Genomic DNA, 22,139 nt, shown 5'->3' on the forward strand with positions numbered 1-22,139 from the left:
TTTTTAAAAAGGCAGTTTCAGTAGAGGATTACAATGGCCAATCTTCTGATTTGAACTAAGTTCATTTTAAGTATGGACCAACTGATTAGAGTATCTCACTTGTTTTTCTTAGAACACCATAGAAATAATGCATCATCCATCATTTCTAGTTTCTGTTTCTGTAAAATGGACCAGGAACTTAAAGATACAAGTGAAGGAATATGAATTTGAAGTCCTGGAATTTTTTAAAAACAGATCTTCCCCTATCACTCACAATTATTTTGGCCACAACTAATTTGGCAACTTTTTAAACTCTTCATCTCTAATGGTTCCCCTACTTATAAGTATCTTTTCATACTCATTTCATATTTATATTGGTTTATATATTTATATAATTGGTTTACATACTTATATGACTACAACAGTGACTACCACCTGCATAAGCAGGTTTCGGAACAAACATAACTGAGTTGTAAATATTGTTGTATATATTGTAAATATATATATATATAGTTGTAAATATTGTAAATATACAACTCAATGGGTAGCAGTGTTACTTATCAAGCATACTGAAAGGTCAGATGTGAGCCCTCAGCTCATGGCAAACGTCAGTCAGTATACTTTAACCTGGTTAGCAAATACAGTTGAAAGATGGGGGGTACAAGGATGCATAAAAACAGCCTCTCTTACAAGTAAATATTCATGTTCTATAAACCACTCAGCTGTGCACACAAGCAAGGATCCTGGCCCACTCCTAACATTTGTAGGGTCTGGGCCAAGAATACAAATGAAAGCCAACCCTGACACATTTTCAGTGTCTAAATAGCTGAGCGTTAACCAACAAATAAAATGTTATACTCTTCTACTTTAACACGTATTTCTTCTCAAGGAACAGAAATCTAGGTTCAAATATGCAATTCACAGATTCTTCAGACGTGTACTAGAAAGTGACATTAGGGTTGGCCTGCCCTTCCCTGATCCCCTGGGTCTCTTTTTACTTCTAGCTTAAGCCTGCCAGAGGGGCCTATCAGGCATGCATGTGGACAACTCAGTCTGCACATCCAAGCTTCATCTGTACTTCCCACAAACTGCCAGCCATCGGGGTATATACATCTGTAGTAGTCTTTTGTCAGGATGGACTTGGACAAAAGGGCTGCACATATCCTGGGGGCAAGCTTCAGGCTGATGAGGCAAGGAATTCTGGGGTCCTGGCTGATAACATAGTATAGAATTCTGTGGGTAAAGGAACATGGATTCCAAGTAGGCATCCCTTGGCTCTTCAATTTTTCATCCCACAGACAGAGACACAGCAAGAGTGTGGGGATCCTGTTAGTTAGCTTGCCTTAGGTAGGTAACAAGAGAAGGGTCCTGGAGAGCCCCTGGCCCATGGGTCAGTGCCTCATCCCGGATAACATAAAAAGCAGCCTGGGAAAAAAGCTGCAGGCACCAATAAGGGAACTAGCACAGGATGTTGGGCCTGGAGACATGCCCACGACTGCACAGATGGAAAAACCTACGGCCCATTTGGATAAAAACTTACACAAACCTCCAGCTCACTCAGATAAGGGAACAAGGCCTGGCATAGAAATGCCTTTGTCCTTTGTATAGTCAGCAGGTTCCCAGGAAAAGTTTCTTCTCCTTTTGTAGGCACGGGCACAGTGGGCTCTGATAGGTTCCGGTGGGCGCTCTACTTTCCTTTGTTAGGACTATTAGTACAGCTGCGATGTCCACCTTAGCCCAATTGGTCCTCGGCCAGACTTTCACTTCAGCTTCTGATAGGTCCTGGGCCAAGCTAAGCAGCATCTATGAATCATCATTTCACCTCCTGACTGGCCCCGGGCCAAGCCGTCACGCATTCTCCAAGACAGCCCGCGGAATAAGCACATTCCTTCCCCTTCGTCCATAAAAACCCTGGACCCCAGGCTCATGGTGGGTATGACCATTCGGGATCCCCTCTCTGCTGGCAGAGAGCTTTCTTCTTTCACCCTTTCGCTCTAACCTCACCTCTGTCCGTGCTCCATAATCGTCTTGGAGGTAGGACAAGAACTCCACGTGTTATCTCAGACAATGAAAGACTATTTCAATAACATAGTATAGAAGTGGGTAAAGAAACATGCATTCAAGTAGGCATAATCCCTTGGCTCCTCAATTTTTCATCCCACGAAGAGAAGCACAGCAAGAGTGTGTGGGTATCAGGTCAGGGTCCCCTCTTACCCAAGTATAAGTGCATGCACACACCGGTGCGTGTATGCATATCGTACTCTATATATTGTACTCTATATATACAAATCTATATATTGTACTCTATAATATATCGTACTCTATATATTGCTGGATGACTTTTTTCTGTTTAATCATATCATGAACGCACTTCCATTAACAGCATATCCTTTAACAGCTGTGTAGGATCACATGGAAATACCACAATCCAACCATCTGCTGTTGTGCTGACCTTGTGCAAAAATAAATAAATAAATACAAATACCATGCAGTGTAAGTGTATAAGGAAAAGCTTGGACAGAAAAGTAGAGTGCACATAATATCCTGAGCTCTTATGCCACAGAACTCCCAGCCAGGCACAATTGAACTGGTATACCAAGGAAAAGGCTCTAATTAAGCCAATTGTCATAATGGTCTATATATTTATAACATTTATTGGGGAGGGGAATGTGCAGAATATGTAATAGCTAGATCACTACTTAATAATGGTAGTTTGCTGTTGCAGCAAGTTAGAAAAGGGAGCCTTAAAAATTGTTATCACATTCCTTTGCTGAGGCAACTTAGGCCTTTTGAACCAGTTCTGTACCTTGCTATCAAAAAAGGAAAAGGAATTTACCTCCAAGGTCATCCAAATTTGTAGGTCTTCAATTAATAACTAGGTTGCTACTATTAGCTATGGTAATGCTGCAATTAACATTGGCTTTTTTTGTGAGTACATATGTAAGAGAAATACTTATAAAGGAAATTAAGGAGTATGTGCATTTAAAAATCTTAATATTGCTAAAACTGTTCTCCAGAAATGCTGCACCCATTCACTCTCCATCTTCTACAGTGGTTTCTCGATCAATCTTAGTCCATTCTTCTTCCTGTGACTCAAGACTATCCAGTCTCCTTTCATTCTTCTTACATAACTTCTTAGTTATAGGAGTTCCAGTCTCACTGATTTTTTTTCTTCTAAACTGTTTTCAAGTTAGAAAAAGGATTTTTAAAAGGTTTAGGTTCTGATTCTGACTCTTAGTTACCTTACCATCTACCAAAATGTAACCCAACATGTGGCAAGATCCAAAGAAACCAAATTCTTAAGTTACATTATACTTACTTACATAGCATGTTTCATTTTCCATCTGTAGGTACACTGTTCAAAACAGTGGCTACTAGCAATATGCAACTCTATGTAGCCACATATAAAGGGCTCAGTAGCTGCCTATGGCCAGTCACTACTGTATTGGACTGCACAAATAACTTTTCATAATTGCATAAAATTCTGTTGAACAGTAGTGCTCTAAAATGTTAAGCTTTTTAGGCAAAGGAACTATGACTTTTTTTATATTCTCTTCCCCAACAGCATATTGTATTTATACTTAAATAAAAGTTAATAAAATCAAACAATGAAGCAAAAGAGAGCAGGAAAAGAGTTTTTAAATTTTTAATGAGATATTCCAGGTGCTTCTGTAAAATCTTAACTGGGACATTCTATACAGAACACAAAATCATTTCAAAATGCAAGTTACTCCACTTTGAATACCCTATTTTAAAGTGGAAAAAAAACACATTTTAAAAAGACTTTGTCTTGTTTCTAAGGAAAATGAGGCCATGTGCTTCTTAAAACACTATTGTGCAGCACTGAGTACATCATTTGTAGTTCATTAAAGGTCTTCAGCCATAACTTAAAGGCCAAACCTGAGGAATTAGAATTTTTATTATCACAACTGCATAGCAAAACCATGTCCAGATAATAGACATACTAAATCTGTAGATTCAGGTAACCTGTAAACCATTTAATCCAATTTAAAGCAAAACAAGTATGTCAGGAGAGATACCAAGAGATATCCAGGTTAACAAGATTTTGAAATGCTTCATCTTTTTAAAAAAATGACAATGCAACAAAGTTGTCAAATGTTCAGTGGTTACATTTTATATCATTTATCCAGTGACAACAAACTGCCCAGTCATTTGGTTGTTTGGAAAGAACTGTTTAGACCAAATTCACTCTTTGCATGTGGCACTGGGCAGCCCAAACTTCAAAGTGCAAATGCCTGCATGGAAATGTAGCTTAATTCATTTATTTATGCCACTATTCTACACTGACACACCAATGCTGTGAAAAGAGCTTTTACAGCTCTAGAGTAATAGGCTTGAGAAAATATAAAAAGGCCACAAGTCATGCACAAATTAAATGAATATTAAAGAGCATTTTAATTGGGGTTTTCTTTGATTTTTTTAAAATCATGTTTGAAATCACTGGTGATACCACTTTAAGCACACACTTTATCAAAGTAAATGCATCTAGAATTATCCAAACACTTAAATCCATTATTAGCTAAAAAGAACACTTTACATTTACATAGCACTTTGCTGTTGCTGAAGCAAGTTCATATACTCCATTTCATTGTATTTCCTCACAACAGCCCTGTGAGGTAGGCTGAACAACTTACACTTATTTTATAAATAAGGCAATAGAGACCCAAAGATGATAAACAATTTATGTAGCGGTCACAGATCTAGTATATGGTAGAGCTAAGGTGATTAATTTTAAATACTTCAAAAAAGAAGCCAAGATCCTTTTTATATCACATCCAGGGATTTTTAAGACTTGTGGCTTTTAATATAAATTATTCCAAAATTTTAGCTATTATCTGTCTTATAGTATGAATTAGTTATAAAGTTGATTTTAAAGAGTCTCCCTTAATAGGTAAATTAGACTCAGTGCTTTGGTACCTTAGATATAAAGGAAATGTTAAAAAAAAAAAAAAAGTTATGCATTCTCATAGTCCTTATGTTCTCCAAAAAGTTCCAATACTAACAAAAATGTGTTTTACCACTTACTATTTGACTTATTTTAACCCTAGTCAAAACTTAATAAGCTCCAAGCCAAAGCAAACACATTCACCTGCCTTCTGCTCTACATACTGTGAAATCCTCTACATGTCCATTCCCATGGATCAGCTTACATTGAATGGGTACCACTAAGAAAAGATACCAGTTTAAACTCACATATCTTAATTGATTATGCATCAGAAGTCAGTAGCTTATATTGACCCAGAAATAACAAATCTTCTTTTATTTAATAATTGAGTCATGTGAAGAGAAAAGTGTACTCTGGCAAATTCTGGTATTTATTTATAAGTCAATGCTAACTTTGATATGGCATATCCAACAATATCTTTTCAATGAAGACAACATACACCAAATGTAATCCATTTAAACTCCAACTAATTCGAAATGCTTAGACTGCTTCGGTTTATCAAATACTCCAGGTAACAAAGCTATTATATGTGACATATCAGGATCACAAATAATTGCAGAACATGCATACTGTAAGATACACACAAAACTAAACTATACTGAACGTGAGGTAATCTTGCCGTGATAATTAAGGAAACATTCATGATCTCTTATAATACTCCACTGTCAACATTATGAAATGTATATTTTGGTTAAAAATAACAACTTTGTGGTTATCTGTATATTGAGTAAATTTATGTTGACCATACACTTCCCTAAAAGAATGTATCTAGAGTAACTACAAAATCAAAGAAGAAACTTTTTCAGACCCATTACATGTGACTATATAAAAGTGAACCATTTAATATGCAGTTAATTTGATTTTTTTTTTAGCAAACTACAACACATTTTAAACTTCTGACTTATTAGCAAAACATTTTTAAGAGGCAAACTCTGTCACACTACTCAAAAGCTGCAAAACTATACGCACAGTCCATCAAACTTCACTGGTTTTGGTTAATGTACATATAAAGTAATCACATTTTTACTGCCATAAGAACACTCAAATATTTGCTGTATCAATTAGTCAATGAATGGAGACTGATCTTTTAAAAACAAATTACATTTTTAAAAAAATAATTTTTTAAAAATATAATCAATTTCTTAAGCCTGGAATCACATATTTTATAGTAAGACGTCTACACTTTCCTCTTTAAATAAATATTATTTGAAATAATCATTTTCCATATACTTTTCCAATTGTTTCCATAAGAAACAATAAAATTACATAAACAATTATAATTTTATGGACAAAGTATATAGATAAAAATTAATCATTCTACGTAAGTTATGAAATAGTGTATCTTAGCCTAATTAAAAGATTCCATTACATTTACTTTTATCATTTATACTGCCAAGGATCAGTCACAAAAAATTCAAATTACACATATTATTCATGCTTTAATTTCATAAATAAGTAAATTAAAGCAAGCCAATATGTCTCTTTTCATAACACAGGGGAAAATTACTGTTTGCAGAACAGAGTAAATATGCAAAGTCTAGCTATACAGCAGCAGTTCACGATTTGTCAAGATGATACAGATGCCATCAATGAAACCCATGTATAGACAGGCATGTCCTTAATACTTTCAATTAGTTTACCTACACCTGGAACATTCAAAGAATTGCTGTGTATTAAATTTCTGAGTGCATTAGTTATTAATGCTTAGTATCTACATATTTACCAAAATTTAAAGACATAATGTGACATGGTCAGCCATGAGAGTCAAAATGAATTGTAAAAAAATTCTTTTTCTAAAGTGCTTAAGGCAGCTCCTTCATTTCTATATCCAGCTTAATAAAACTGGTTTGGAATTCAGTTGCTAAAACCATACTAAATGCATGTTTTTATAAAACAACTGTTTTACACCTGTGATATATCCATTATAGTCAACCTCTCATGCATTTCTTTTATAGGAAGCAATCATGTTTGACCTGTGGAAACAAAAACTAAGTAAGCAACAAAAGATGTTTCAAAGGATTTAATACTTTTTCCAATGTATTAAATTGAGCAAGAGCTCAACATTTTAAAATTCAAATGTCAATAAGAATATTATATATTATAATCAAGTTAATAGTTACCTTATTTTGAGACTAAATAGGCACTATATTTGATTAGTTTTCAGTTTGAAAATGAGGATGATGCTTTCTCCAGTTTAACTTAACAACAAATAAACTAAAAACATCTTAAACAAAAAAACACATTTTGTTCTTTAATTTTAGAGACCTTTAAGAAGGCCAGTAAGAAGAAATCCTCAGATTCTTATTTTGAAGTAATAATTGCAAAATTTAATATCAAGTAATACATGTGATGAGAATTTGTACTCTGGATTTACTGAACTTACACTATTACTACAAAACCTCTCAGAGATGAAACCTCTCCAGCGGAGAGGTTTTCCAAATGAATATTAGAAAATTTTATGTGAAGAGTTTCAAATGACGACATGAACACGAGAATCATGTACACTCCTCCAGCCCCTGATTCATATATGCTTTTCCCCATGCCCCTGCAACAGAGGGCCCTCACCACTGTAGCAATGCTCTGTAGCTTAAACATCAGTTGACACTGCATGGGGCATGGACCAAGAGTATGCTTAGAGGAAAAAGGCACTGAATTAATAAGAAGAAAGAATTATATAAGACACAGTAATAAAAAATTTTATACAACAGCATCTGACCTTTTCTGTGTCATATTTGCTAAAATTCACTTAAAGCAACTCAACTACTAAAAATTTCTGCTTTCAGGTTTGAGTCTATGAAGGGAATTATAAATTCCCATTTATTTAGATCCTGGAATAGGCCCTCTGTAGTGAACAGAACATCTGAAAATTTCTTTCTTTCAAAATTTTGTTCCTCTCTGAGGAACAAAAACCAAAATTATATTTCTTTGGAGAATCAAAAGACTATCTATTGGCTTACTCATTCTCTAAATTGCCTTGCAGTCTTTAAAGTTACCAACATGTCATCAGATAATAGTGCAGATATGAACGTCCTCTGGAAAAACAATATTCCAATTCAAATAAAATTCCTCATTTACATTTGTTTTATCAAGGGAACAAAATATCCTATCAGCAGTGAATTTTTAGAGAGAATGAGCTGTTATTAACACTATTACACAGGTCTTTATGTAGAAAGCAACTCAAATGTAGGCCGTAATGGTCACTCCTTGGAAGAAGGTTGGTTATCATAACACAATATATTTTAAATGAGAATGAAAAAAAGTCAACAAGAGAAATGAAAAGTTTCAAAAATTAAGAAAAATACAAATTCAGACCTCTTAAAAATGCCCAAGAAATTATTAAATACTGTAATTTTAACTTAGTTTAGCTCAAAGGATGTGAGTTACAAATTATAATTGACTTTTTAAGAATAGTTATGTTCCACTTAACCATGGGTTTTACCCCAAGTTTGGGAAAGACATTTATGTCAATTTTTATAATAATTAACATTTCTTTAAAAAGAAAGTGAATGTAGCAAAAGGACTGAGAGTAAACAAACCTCTGAATGAATGGCTGCTTGAAAAACTCATGTGCCAATTAAGTCAAAGATACTCAGATTTTTTCCAAAACAATTGCTTAAAGCATTCCATATGTTATGAAAAAGAATATATACATTATTTGAGTATTTGGGTACCTCCTTTATAACCTATCCTTCTTAGATAAAAATTAAGTGATATATGTTTTTCAGTCTTCTGTGTAACTTTAATAAACTTTCATTCCTATTAGAGATGTTAAAAATCAGCATAATTATTATCAGTGCCACATTCAAGTGGGAATTTTACCAAACACAACTATTAAAGGTAGGATTAAACTAGACAACAAAATCAAAAAATATAAGGCTTTAAAACTCTTACCCATCACGTAAAGTGATGGAATGAAAAGAACTGTAGTTAAACAAGGCAACATATAAAGAATACCCCCCTTGCCATTGTTAGTGCACTAGGTAAAAAACTGAAATTTGGGTGATTTTAAGCTGTTGTGTCAAGAAATTTCTTATCACAGTATTTTGGAAAAAAGAAAATTATATACAACCTAGTCAATAAACAAAAGAGGATAATTTTGTAAAACTTATTTATAAAAGAGGAAAAATAAACCATTTGAAAACCTTTTTATCATTCCCAACATATGATTTCAATTTTTAGAAAACCTTAGATGACTATGTATTTTTAAAGCTTCTGTGTTAGAACTAAATAATAGATAGTAATGAGATTTTAAAAAGACAAAATACAGAAGAAAGAAGGCAAGATTTAAAAGCTTTTCTCCCCAGGCCTTAGGGTTACTATATGTAGTTAAACATTAAAAGAGTCAAAGTAATCCAAGAAATACAAAAATGAGTTTTTATGTTAATTAAACACTGCCTTTTCCCCCATTTACTCTTCAATCATCAGTTTTTTGCTTGGTATCTGCTTGCTTCTATGATACTGTACAGTAGGTTCCTGCAAATGCTTCGAACTAGGTGTTTAATGATAACAGATTCCAGGCCTCAAAGCAGAACACAGCAAACCTGATTTTCACTACTCACAAATTCCTGTGATTAATAACTGCACAGAAAAGGCCACCCAATCAAGAGGGAGGGTAAACGTATTCTGAGTAGACACTATTGAGTAACAATATTGTTCAGGCTACTAGCCGAACCAGTCATTCCATTTTCACTTTTCTGAAGGGTTCTCACAGCACTTGGAACCTGCATCCCAGTACTCAAAGAAAGTCCACCACACCATACCTAAGAAAAGACAAAAAAACCTGTCAGATTTCAAATCAGATTAGAACTTCAGTGATTTTTACATTTCTATTTCAAAGGTAAAATGTCACACATATGAACATCAATCATTCTCAAACAGATAACCACCGTATTTCAGCTGAGGGGAAATGGAAAGACTAAATCAGAATTATTTTAGAACCACAGAGGCCAGAGGAGGTCTTGGTGGTAGCAGAACCAACTGAAGTTGCACCCAAGAGAGGGAACTCAGGGCTGCAGAAATTGAGAAACTTAATTGGCTTAATCTAGGCAAAAGATATTACCTGTCATTACTGATGCTAACTTTCACAACCAAGGGAAGCATACAAAGCACCAACTTACTTCCCAGTTATGCTTTTGGTTTTGATAATGAGATATGGCCTGAGATTATAAAAATCTAACACCCCTCTATTAACAGTAAAATCCAGTTTTCTTCCCTACTGTGTTAACAGTAAGAACTCTTTTATAATTAAGAAGGACTCCTGACAAAAATACAAATCCCAATATCCAGATGCACTTCCCATGTTCTATTACTTATCATAAATGTGAATGACTTTGTGAAAGTTAAAACTGCTTTGCTTGTGAACAGAGCAGCTATGATTCAATAGAGTGAGAAATAAGATTTGGGACACAGTCAAAAGAATTAAAATATGAAAATATGGATCATTGACACTATCATCAACTACCAGGTATGAATTAATAATAGACACAAGCTTAAAGCAAGGGAAATTCCAGAAGTTAAGTATCATCACCTTCAATTATATCCTTAAGTGTTCAGTATCTACTAAGTAACTAGATTATTGTACTAAAGAATCTACAGAACTGTGAAATTTGTAATTATATAATTAACATTATAAATTTCCAAAACTATCAGGCACAGTAATGATAACTCCCAAAATACAAAGCAACTTTCTGATTATAAAACTACTATATTATTTTTTGGGAATTATTTAAATGATTTAGAAAAATATTTACTCAAAATATCTAGCATGAAGATGCAAAGGGAAATCAAGAAGAAAACATAAAACCTTTGTGACCTTGAGTTAGGCAAAGCATTACCCATAATAGGGAAAAAAATTACTAAATTGGACTTCATGTCAAAATGAAAAACTTCTCTTTGAAATGTTCAGAAAATGAAAATGCAAACCATAAACCAGGAGAAAATATTTGCAAAGCATATATCTGATAAAGGATTCACATCCAAACTGTACAAAGAACTCTTAAAAATAGGAAAACCAGGCCAGGTGCGGTGGCTCATGCCTGCAATCCCAGGACTTTGGGGGGCCAAGGCTGGCAGATCATTTGAGCCCAGGACTTCGAGACCAGCCTGGGCAACATGGCAAAACTCCATCTGCACAAGAAACATTTTTTAAATAGCCGGGTGTGGTGGTGGGCACCTGTAATCCCAGGCTAACGTCGGAGGATCACTTGAGCCCAGGCAGTTGTGACTGCAGTGAGCTGTGATCGCACCACTGTACTCTAGCCTGGGTGACACAGCACGACCCTGTCTTAAAAATAAAGTAAAATATAAAAAAAATAAGAAAACAAGTCCTTAAAAGTAAGCAAAAAATTTTAACAGATACTTGAAATAAATTATATGAATGGCAAATAAGCACATGAAACATCATTTGTCATTAGGAAAGTACAAATAAAAACACAATGACATACCACTACACACCTATTAAAATGGCTTAACAACAACAAAAATCTGGTGATACCAAATAATGGCAAGGATATGACCAATTCTCATATCACTGATAGGAAGGCAAAAAATGGTACAGCCACTTTGGAAAACATTTTGGAAGTTCCCTATGAAGTTAAACATAGACTTTCAATGTGATACAGCAACTGTATTACTGCTCTTAGGTATTTACACAAGGGAAAATCCCGTGTGTAAATGTTTATAGTGATTTTATTCATAACTGCCCAAAACTGGGAAAAACCCAAGTGTCTTTCAACTGGTAAATGAATGAATAAACTGTGACACATACATATATGAAACACTACTCAGCAATGAAAAAGAGGAGAATACTGACACCACAACAACATGGATGAATTTCAAATGCAGCATGGTACGGAATCAAAAGGCTACATACCAAACAATTCTATTTATATGATGTTCTGGAAAAGGCACAACTACAGGGCCTACGAACTGGTTACTGATAGCTAGGGCTGGTTGTGTGGAAGGGTCCACTATAAAGAACATAAAGGAATTTTCTAGGGTGATGGAAATGTTCTATATCTTGATTATGGTGGTGATTATACAACTGTAGGCATTTGCTAAAACCCACAGAACTGCACCATACTATAAATTCAATAAAACTGACTTAAAAATTAATCTTGTACACAAAACATTTAACAGGCATTAACGTAGTTAATAAAAGCAAGCCTTCAATGAAGGAAAATTTTTTTTAACAAGTTTAAAATAATTTCTTGCAGTATCTTATGACACTAATATAATTAGAGTATTATTTGGAATATAAAACAATAAACTCAGCACATACATACATGAGATAGATTCAAATTAAAAGTAAATCTACTCTTTATAAAAGCACACCTAAGACTTGGAAAAAAGTTTTCTGCATTCCACATGGTAAACAATTCATCCTTGACGGACCAGTTTGGAAAAATAGCCAAAAATGCATAATAAGGCAGAGATTTGTACAAAGTTTAAAAAAAAAAAGGATAAAGAAACAACCCTTCTAATATCTTTATGTTTCCATGAGCAATAACTTTAGTCACTAATAACTTACTTTTAATATAAAAATAGGTGTCCTGGTTATTAGCATTGTTTTAAACTTAAGAGATTAAAGTATCTGGAATAATTATTACAGATAATGAGATTTAAAAGCACTGTATTTTCAACCCACTCATACTCTGAAAACTTTCTCCTTATAGTTGACAAGTTACAGTTAGGGGTGATGACAGAAGAACATACATGCAAAATATTCCAAGTTTGCATTTGAAATATACCATCTTGATTTACAGAGGTTAGCCCCCAAATTTAAGGAAAGTTCTAGCCAAAGTAATGGTAACTTTAACTGGATCCCAGAACTCCCTACAGGAACCTAACCTATGAAAAACTGCAGAAGGTTAAGAGTTGGAAAAAGCAGTAACATTTGCTTAAATAAATAAATTCAAAACCATGTTTCATTTTGTGCGGAGAAACATAAATGTTTCCTTTCAGCCTGAAATTGAGTAGACCTGCAGTTATATAGGAAGTAATTGCTATGTGGTGTGCATACATATATTCAGCATAGCACATAAAGACAGTAATCTAATATTGTACAAAGATGACAGTGCACTATGATTTTGTCAGTAAATGGTCCTGGAATAACTGGATATCCACGGGGAATTAAATAACGTATCTAGATCCTTACTTCATACCAAACACATCAATCCTACATTGTACTTGCATTGTAAATGCAGTCTATATCTAAATGTACAAGGTAAAGCTTTTAGAAGACAAGAATATTTTCATGACCTTGGGGGTGCATACTGATTTCTTAAACAGAACACAAAAAGTGCTAACTGTAAATGAAAAAATTGATAAACTGAACAAAATTAACTTTTATCAAATGATACCAATAAGGAAAAAGGAAAGCCAGAGTGAAGAAGATCCTACAAATTAACCCATAAGAAACAGGAAGACAACCTAATAGAAATACAAGCAAAAGATCTGAATAGCCAGTTCACAAAAGAATATACCCAAATAGTCAACAAATATATAAAAAGGTACTCAACAGCACTAGTAATCAAGGAAATGAAAATTAAAACCACAATGTAATATATCATCCACTAGAAGGGCATACATTTTTTTTAAATACCAAGTGTTGACAAGGATTTGAAGGAACTAAAATTCTCACATACTGCTAGTTGTAAATTAGCATAACCAACCATTTCGGAAAACCGGCAGTTTTACAGTTGATTATACATACACCATATGATCTAGCAACTCCAATCATAGGTATATACTCAATGGAAATATACACATACATTTATCAAAAGATATGAACAAAAACATTCATAGCAAATGTATAAGCCCGCAAATGGAAACCACCCACATATCCAACTAAATTAAAATGTATATATCAATTGATACAGTCACAGAATGGAAAACTATACAACTATGAGAATGAATGAACTATAACCACATAGAATATGGATTAATCTCACAAGCATAATGTTCAGTCAAAAAGATACTGTATGATTCTGTTTATATAAAACTGAAAAGGAAGAAAAGTAAATTTAGGATATTAAAAGTTAATACAGTGTTAACACTGGAGAAGGGCCATTAGGGACTGGAAATGGGCATTAGAGGGGGCTTCTGAGGTTCTCGTAATGTTCTAGGTGCTAGTTACATACATGAGTGCAGTCTTAAAAAAATCATCAAACTACATATTTATGATTTGTGTACTTCATGTATTAACATTAACTTCAATAAAATATACCAAAAATATATAAAAACAATCACAGATTTGGGAGAGGGTGAATTGGGGAAAGGGAGAAGAATATGAAGAAAAAATAAAATATACTCCTTCTCCAAATATACAATATAGAATATTCTCCTTAAAGTTGCCAAACCAAGTAAAATATAAGTTAGGTATATATAAAATATAAAACATACTAACCATGAAACCAGGTAGTACTGGCTGAGTAAATTTTGTCTTAAAGGAATATAGCAACTGTTTTGAATTTGCATCATAGAATGAAAGTTGACCTAAAAAAGAAGGAAAAAAAGCCTAATTTATTATACAAAAATTGTAACATTTAATTAATTCTAGTGCATAATCATGTAAAAAAATATATAAGTTGACATTAATTTTTGTTATAAACTTTGAGGACTGGATTAATTATTCCCACTTGAAAATCATAAGGACAAATGCTTAAGGAAAAGCCCAATCCAATTTTCTTCCCCTGGTTTTCAAGACCTCCATAATACCTCTATAATCTGGCACTATTCTACTTACTTACTACAAACTATTTCCTTATTTGATCAGTATTTAACAAATGGTTTCATTAGCCCAGTGTAAACCAAGACCATTTCTTCCTCCTTATTTTTCCCATAACCAGCCTCTCTGCCCAAATCCTAATCACCATTTAAGGTGTACTCTGTTAAACCTTGTCTTCTATCTACCTGATGCCATACTGATACTCCAGTTTCTGAATCACAGTATAATTATCATTGCTTCAATTTTGTTAATTTTTTTAATAGAGGCGGGGTCTTGTTATTTTGTATAAGCTGGTCTTGAACTCCTGAGCTCAAGCAATTCTCCACCGCAGTCTCCCAAAGTGCTAGGATTACAAGCGTGAGCCACTATGCCTGACCTGCTTTGTTAATTTTTAAAATCACCTCACGGTATATATTTCAATAGGATCATGCCCTAATAAAAGCTGTCTGTCTGACCTCCTAAACTGTACAACCAAATGGCCTCCTTACAACTGTTATCACTTCTTGAAACTCTTCTCTGATGACCATTCCCTTGGTTTGTATCATAACCATGGGGATAACTTCGCAATCTCCTCCTTTTCTTCCTGTTCTAAATGTAGCTGCTTTGTCCACGCTCTTTACTCTATAAAATGCTTCCTTAATAAATCAACTACCACCAAAGAGGAAGATAAAGGAAACTAGTATTTATGCACACTATTATGTAGGTTGTTTAATTGAGGTAATGTATGTAAAGTACCCAGTACTTTGATCTCAAAGTTGGTAAACAGCAGAACAGTACATATGATCACAATGTGAGTAAATAGCAGAACAGTAATGCTTAAATATATAGTTCTATACAGTCTTCCACAGCAATTCTGTAATGCTGTCTCAAATATTTAGCATCAGCTCTACTTAACTGCTGAATTCTAGCAATGAATTTCAAAATGCTTGCTAAACACGCCACATGGTTATCCTGCTGGCATTTCATTTCCCCCCAAAACTCTATGTTCCCTATCCTGTTGACACGGTCATCCTAATGATCACACTGGCTGGAACCTCAAAGTCACCTTCAACTGCCTCTCCTCAGCTGATCTGTATTTAGTTACTAACTCCTATGAATTCTACTGCCAAATCCATTCTTAATTCTCCACTGCTCAGATGCTTGTTGCCAGTTACTCAACACTTATTAAGGGCTTTCTATGTGAAAAGCACTAGCCAGGCAATAAGGGTTTAATAGCTAACAAGAGACTCAGTCTTGCTCTACACCACTTGAAGACTGCTTCCTGAAAAGTCTTATGCTCACTATGCTTTCAAGCTCTTCCATCTTTAACCACTGACTCTCTAATATTTCTAAAACTAGATTATCTTATGACTATAGTGTTCTAAAACATGCAGAACCACCCCTCCCTACTACTAAAGACCAGTCCATTATTATTTTTCCAGGCTCTCAGAATCTGATCCTATTCCACAATATAACTTCCTCTTGCCATATGTTATGCTCTAGACTAAAATCTCACTACTGCCTTTGTGGACTCACAGAGTATGGGAAAGGAGAAAGAAGATAAGCAAATGTTGCCTTGGTAGTTGAAAAAGAAAAAAAAATGTGTGCTAATAAATTTGCCATTTATCCTGAGGAAAATGATTTAACTGATTCAAGGCAAATAAGTTAAAAAACAAAAAACACAGCAAAGCTAACATGTCATCACCAAAAATAAATCAAGCCAAAATTACTTTTTCTCCTTTTTTGAGTAAATTAATTGATAGCTCATAGAATTATTTGGGCATGATACTACTAAAATAATAAAATTTGGTATTAGTTTAAGTGTCAACTTGGAAAAAAGCATCTAGGGAATTACTTTAGTTCAATATTATGTCATCTTCAAAATTATTATACATTAGATAACTGTAGAGAATATGCTTATGAAATAACTAATTCAATGAGCTTAAAAATTTTTCCAAAATATAAATATCAAGTTTAGATGATTTTAAGAGGAGGGGAAATTTGGGCCAAATCAATAAGATGAAACTAAAAAAGGATAAATGTAATAGTCTTCATTTGCATTATATATAACATTGAGTTATTTTTAAAAACCCTAAACTGGCTGGGCGTGGTGGCTCATGCCAGTAATCCCTGCAATTTGGGAGGCTGAGGCAGGTGGATCACTTGAGGTCAGGAGTTTGAGACCAGCCTGGCCAGCATGGTGAAACCCCATCTCTACTAAAAATACAAATATTAGCCAGGCATGGTGGCACGTGCCTGTAATCCCAGCTACTCAGGAGGCTGAGGCAGGAGAATCGCTGGAACCTGGGAGGCAGAGGTTGCAGTGAGCTGAGATTGAGCCACTGCACTCCAGCCTGAGCAACAGAGTAAGACTCCGTCTCAAAAAAAAAAACAAAAAACCTAACAACAACAACAACAACAACAACAACAAAACAAAATCCTAAACTGCCTAATAAAAGAAGAAAAAGACAATTTGACATAATGCCATGAAAAAAGATCTAATGGATTAGATCTTTTGGACAAGCTCAATATTGGTCAGCGTGCTAAGTCATACTATTACAAATAGCACAGCCAAATTACTGTCCTTTGTTGGTCAGAGGTCATGTGTTCCACTCTAACAACCAACCTTTAAGAAAAACACTGACATACTAGACAGCCATAGGAGATTATAAAGACTTGGAAAAATTAAATTTTAACAGGGGCAGCTAATAATGGAATATATGGTCTGGAAAAACAGGGCAAGAAAAGCGATGTTAGTACCTGTAGTTTTTCATAAATAAGGATTATCGTGTGAATATGAATGAGGAAACATAATTCTGTGTTTATTCAGATGGGAAAAATTAAGAGAAACAGTTTCTGAAGTTATAGGGAGACAATGTGAGTCAACTTAAGAAAAATCTTCTAACCAAGAGCTGTCCAACAATGAAACAGGCTGCTTTCTAAGACAGTAAACTTCACATTAAAAGTTCTTCAGGCACAGGAGTGGCAACTACCTGCAGAGATAGTGTCATAAGAATTTCATACTGTGTAGCAGATCCAGTAATGTCTTTTCTTTTTTGGATTAGACTACAATGTGTTAATAATTTTGTAAGTAAAGAAATTCTGATATTGAGGGGAAACCCCTTTGGCCCCTGTAAAGATATTACAAGTCATTCTGAAGAATACCTTTAAAGATACAACTTGAAAATTAAGAACATTCCATTCATTTCGAGTTTGATGTGGTTTGGCACAGTAAATAATTGCTGTATAGCTCATGTTTACTAGAATAGTAGAAGATATGGCTCTGGTATCTTCTCGAAGTTTTTTAAGTTTTTGTGGGTACATAGTAGGTGTGTATATTGATGCAGTACAGTACAAGAGATGTTTTCATATAGGCATGCAATGTGTAATAATCATGTCATGTAAAGTGGGGTGTTCATCTTGGGTTAGGTAATTTCTAAGGTCTACTTCAACTAGAAAATTCTGACTATCACTCTTTAGAGGTAGGTAATAAAACATGGTAAGGAAGGAATTAAAATGGACGGAAGAAATGTTAGTGCTGAAGACTAAAATTAGCAAAATCTTTCACTTAGTATAGTATAAATGAGAGCTTTTGTAGGGCTCCAGGCAGACATCACATATACCATTCCAGTCAATTCTAGAACTGAGATTTTGATGACGATCAAAAGCCTACCTGATCAAAATGTCCTTACCACAATACTAATGGAAATCCTGTATAGATGATCACCAGTGAAAGGTACTGAAATGCAAGCAACTATGAAGAAATAACCTATAAGAAAATAAACTTACCCCCATCAAAATCACAAAATACACCTATTTTTTCAGGAACAGTAACATCCAAAGCTTTGACTTTATTATTATGCTTTGCTGCAAATGTGTTTTGTAGCCAGTTGTTGACATGGATACACCAACTAGTGTTTGTCTTTCCCAATTGGTCAAATTTCCCCAACGTTTTGTATGCTACTCCCACACTGTAGGATTTACAGTCCTTCTGGGCCTTGACCTCCCAATAATGTTGTCCACTTTCAATAGCAGTGTCTCCTACAAAAGATCAGAAAGGTAGATTTGACTCTTTTCTCTTCCTTATGAGTCACATAGTTTTACCTATCACTCGTCCCAAAAAAATGACACAAAAATTTTTATTCAAGTACTTTTCCTGTAAGAATAATCATGTTAACACACAGACACTAAATGCTGAGTACCTGCTCTAACTTTACCTTTATGTTTAGTAATATTCTTCTGAATATAAAATGTTTCAGAGGTTTTCTTCCTTACTATCCCTCCTCCCGGCTTATATATATAAAGATGTGGGAACACTATGTAAGCTGAAGTAGAGTTTTAAAAGTATCAATAATAATAAGACAATCTGAAAACTCCCCAAAGTAATTAGGTTTCAATTGGGAGGAACTTCTTGCAAAGATTTATTCAATATACAGATAGCCACTTTGAGTGGAAAGTCCACCAGTGTGATTGTGATGCCTTTAATCTGAGATAATGAAAAACAATTATATTTTGTCCTACCCAGCACCGTGTACGATTCTCCAGTAAAACGATCTCTACTGCCTCTTACTGCTGGTGGCCTGGAGCCTACAGATGTTCGTTTTGGGGATGGTGTACCACTTCTATATAAACAAAAAGAAAAAAGAGAAACGGATATTTTATATTGTAAATGTTTCATAAACTAAAACTAGAAATCATAGAAGGAACCTCTGAAAAGATTTCTCATTATGTTATAGAAATAACAACCATTCAATTTGATCCGAACTATTATTAAACAGCGCTGTCAATTATAAACACTGAAATGTAAGAAGCTATCAATACAAAGCAGGCTGAAAACACTAATGGCATGCAGACTGAGCAAGGCTTACACAAAGAGCACATGACTGAAACAAACAATGCTAAAATGTGACAAGACTTACTAAAGAAAAAAGAAGGACTCAAGAAAGATGAGTTACAGCTTACCTTTTTTGCAGGTAAATAAAGGCAAAGATAGGTTCCTTCTTATAATCCTGACTAAATAACTCTTTTTATAAGCAGTGAGTATTTTTGCTCTGAATCTTAACTTCTTAAAAATAGAAATGGCGACCGGGCATGGTGGCTCACACCTGTAATCCCAGCACTTTGGGAGGTGCCAAGGCGGGCAGATCACCTGAGGTCGGGAGTTCGAGACCAGCCTATCTAACATGGAGAAACCCCCATGTCTACTAAAAATACAAAATTAGTAGGGCGTGGTGGCGCATGCCGGTAGTCCCAGCTACTCAGGAGGTTAAGGCAGGAGAACCGCTTGAACCTAGGAGGCAGACGTTGCCGTGAGCCAAGATCGCACCATTGCACTCCAGCCTAGGCAACAAGAGCGAAACTCCGTCTAAAAAAAAGGTGGCGGGGTGGGGGGCTGCAGGCGGTGGCTCACAATTCTAATCCCAGCAATTTGGGAGGCCGAGACAGGCGGAGCACGAAGTCAGGAGTTCAAGACCAGCCTGGGCAACACAGTGAAACCCCGCATCTACTAAAAATACAAAAATTAGCTGGGCATGGTGGTGGGTGCCTGTAATCCCAGCTACTTGGGAGGCTCAGGCAGGAGAATCGCTTGAACCCGGGAGGCGGAGGTTGCAGTGAGCCCAGATCATGCCACTGCATTCCAGCCTGGGCGACAGGGCTAGACTCCATCTCAAAAAAAAAAAAAAAAAAAAAAAAGATGGAAATGGCAATTGTCCAAATCCATGCACAGGATAATAAAAAGTATTATCAAGCATTTCTCCTACTCAAATAGCCAAGATCCACCTTGACTTCCTCTTATATCAAATTATATGATATATGGAAAACTGGAGAGTATTGGGATGTTTGCTAACTTTCAAAAACTCAAAATAGATTAAGTCCCAAAGATGTTTTCAAAATAACATTTTAATTATACTGAATTACTACATTTAACAAAAGATTTTTTGGTCAAGATTATCCTAAAATTATTTAGGGGATATGGGGATAACTATATTCTCACCACTAATTAGAAATAAAAACACTTTTTTTCTAACATAGCACTAGAAATTTTCTTCCTAAAATCAACTTAGTAGATTTTAATATAAGCTATGAATACTAGAATAGAAATCCCTGACAAAGGCAAAGCAAGAATACAGGTAAAACTTAAAGTCATTTCATATGATTCATTTCATATGATTCAGTGACTTCGTTCTGCATTATTTAAATGTTGTCTTGCTGTCAGAAAGCAGATTTATTAGACAAATTTTGAAGAACTCAGGACCACTTCAACTGTCTCCTTTTTAGTGTATAATATTAAGTAGCAAAAGTGTAAGTCTAGAACTATAACACTCACATGACTTAGTTTAATTCTTCCCAAGGGATTTCAAAGGTCCTTTGTATAAAGATATTTCTTTAAAAAGACAATTGAAAACTGACTATAGGTTGTTTGAACAGATAGCATGAACAAAGCTGAATGTGGATAGGTAGATTAAAATTTCTGTGAAACTTGTGCTAAGGTAGGCAGTAGTTTCTTGCTATTGGGTAGGGGGACAGCAAAACAGAACGTGAGGGGGAAAGTTCCAGAATAGTTGTTGAGATCTCCAAAATGAGGGATAGAAACAAATAAAAATTACTAAACATTTATACTCTTTATTCTGAATGACAAAAATACCTGTTTTCACTTTTTCAAGGTTTGGGATGAACATGTATTCTAAGCTGATACTTATACAATACTTTTAAGAGTCATTAACTAGTAAGAAAGTAAAACTGCAAACATTGTCAACTGGTAACTCAGGAAAAAATAACTGCATCATAATTTTCTTTCCGATTCATTTTATATAAGCTGATAGAGAATGTTAAAAGCCTGATTACAAAAGGTCTGTATGTTTTCAAAAGCTTTATCTTAAGCTCAGGGGAAAACATTATATTTGCCTCAAAGTTTAAAAAAATAGTACATGTAGCTCTATTTTCCTGATCTTGTGAAGGGCAAAGACTCTTGAAATCAATGGTTTTTTAAACCATGTGCTGAACTCAAAGGAATCCACAGATGCCACAGAGATATTATGCGAAGAAGCCAGCTTTAGGGCTTCCTCCCTCCTTTAACCAGCTATACTTTTCTCTTTTCGGATTAGGCTTCTGGAAATATTTCATGAAAGAACCATGCTGTTGCTTTTTTTAAAAAAGGTGTGAAAAAACAATGTTTTAGATGCAACATTAAAAGAAGACATGAAAAGGAAGAAGGCAAAAGTAAAATTGTTTCAACATGGTATATAAATTATAACAAAAAAGCTTTTAGGTCTCCAGAACACCTATGTAATAAAAGAACTTCATGTGGTTGACAGTTATTCTCCAAAAGTTCATATGAGATTATCTGAAATGAAAGTACATTCTCCCCTTAAAAAAATGAGTGCAGAGGTCACCAAAGATTACCCAGTTCATCAAGTCACCAATTCATAAATTGACTGCATATTAATCTTCCTCCACTCAAGTTATTCAACTGCAAATATTGGTAAC

General features: G+C 34.7%; 1 protein-coding gene across 15 annotated transcripts in view; it reads right to left on the minus strand.

The window, feature by feature from the left end:
- Positions 1-3,609: 3,609 nt before the first annotated feature.
- The window catches only part of FSD1L (fibronectin type III and SPRY domain containing 1 like), a 90,235-nt gene continuing 71,705 nt past the window's right edge, over positions 3,610-22,139 (minus strand). For 10 of the 15 annotated variants that reach the window (XM_074016943.1, XM_074016940.1, XM_074016938.1 and 7 more), the window contains 4 exons: positions 19,173-19,273; positions 18,441-18,692; positions 14,352-14,440; positions 6,951-9,705 (listed from right to left, as the gene is read on the minus strand). In XM_074016943.1, the coding sequence (XP_073873044.1) occupies positions 9,580-9,705; positions 14,352-14,440; positions 18,441-18,692; positions 19,173-19,273 (568 nt within the window). In that variant the 3' untranslated portion in view covers positions 6,951-9,579. Of the gene's footprint in view, positions 9,706-14,351; positions 14,441-18,440; positions 18,693-19,172; positions 19,274-22,139 lie in introns of all 15 variants that reach the window. The other 5 variants (XM_045373568.3, XM_045373565.3, XM_045373564.3 and 2 more) reach the window with 3 other exon arrangements.

The sequence above is a fragment of the Macaca fascicularis genome, chromosome 15 (genome assembly GCF_037993035.2).
Source record: "Macaca fascicularis isolate 582-1 chromosome 15, T2T-MFA8v1.1".
NCBI classification, from domain to species: domain Eukaryota; kingdom Metazoa; phylum Chordata; class Mammalia; order Primates; family Cercopithecidae; genus Macaca; species Macaca fascicularis.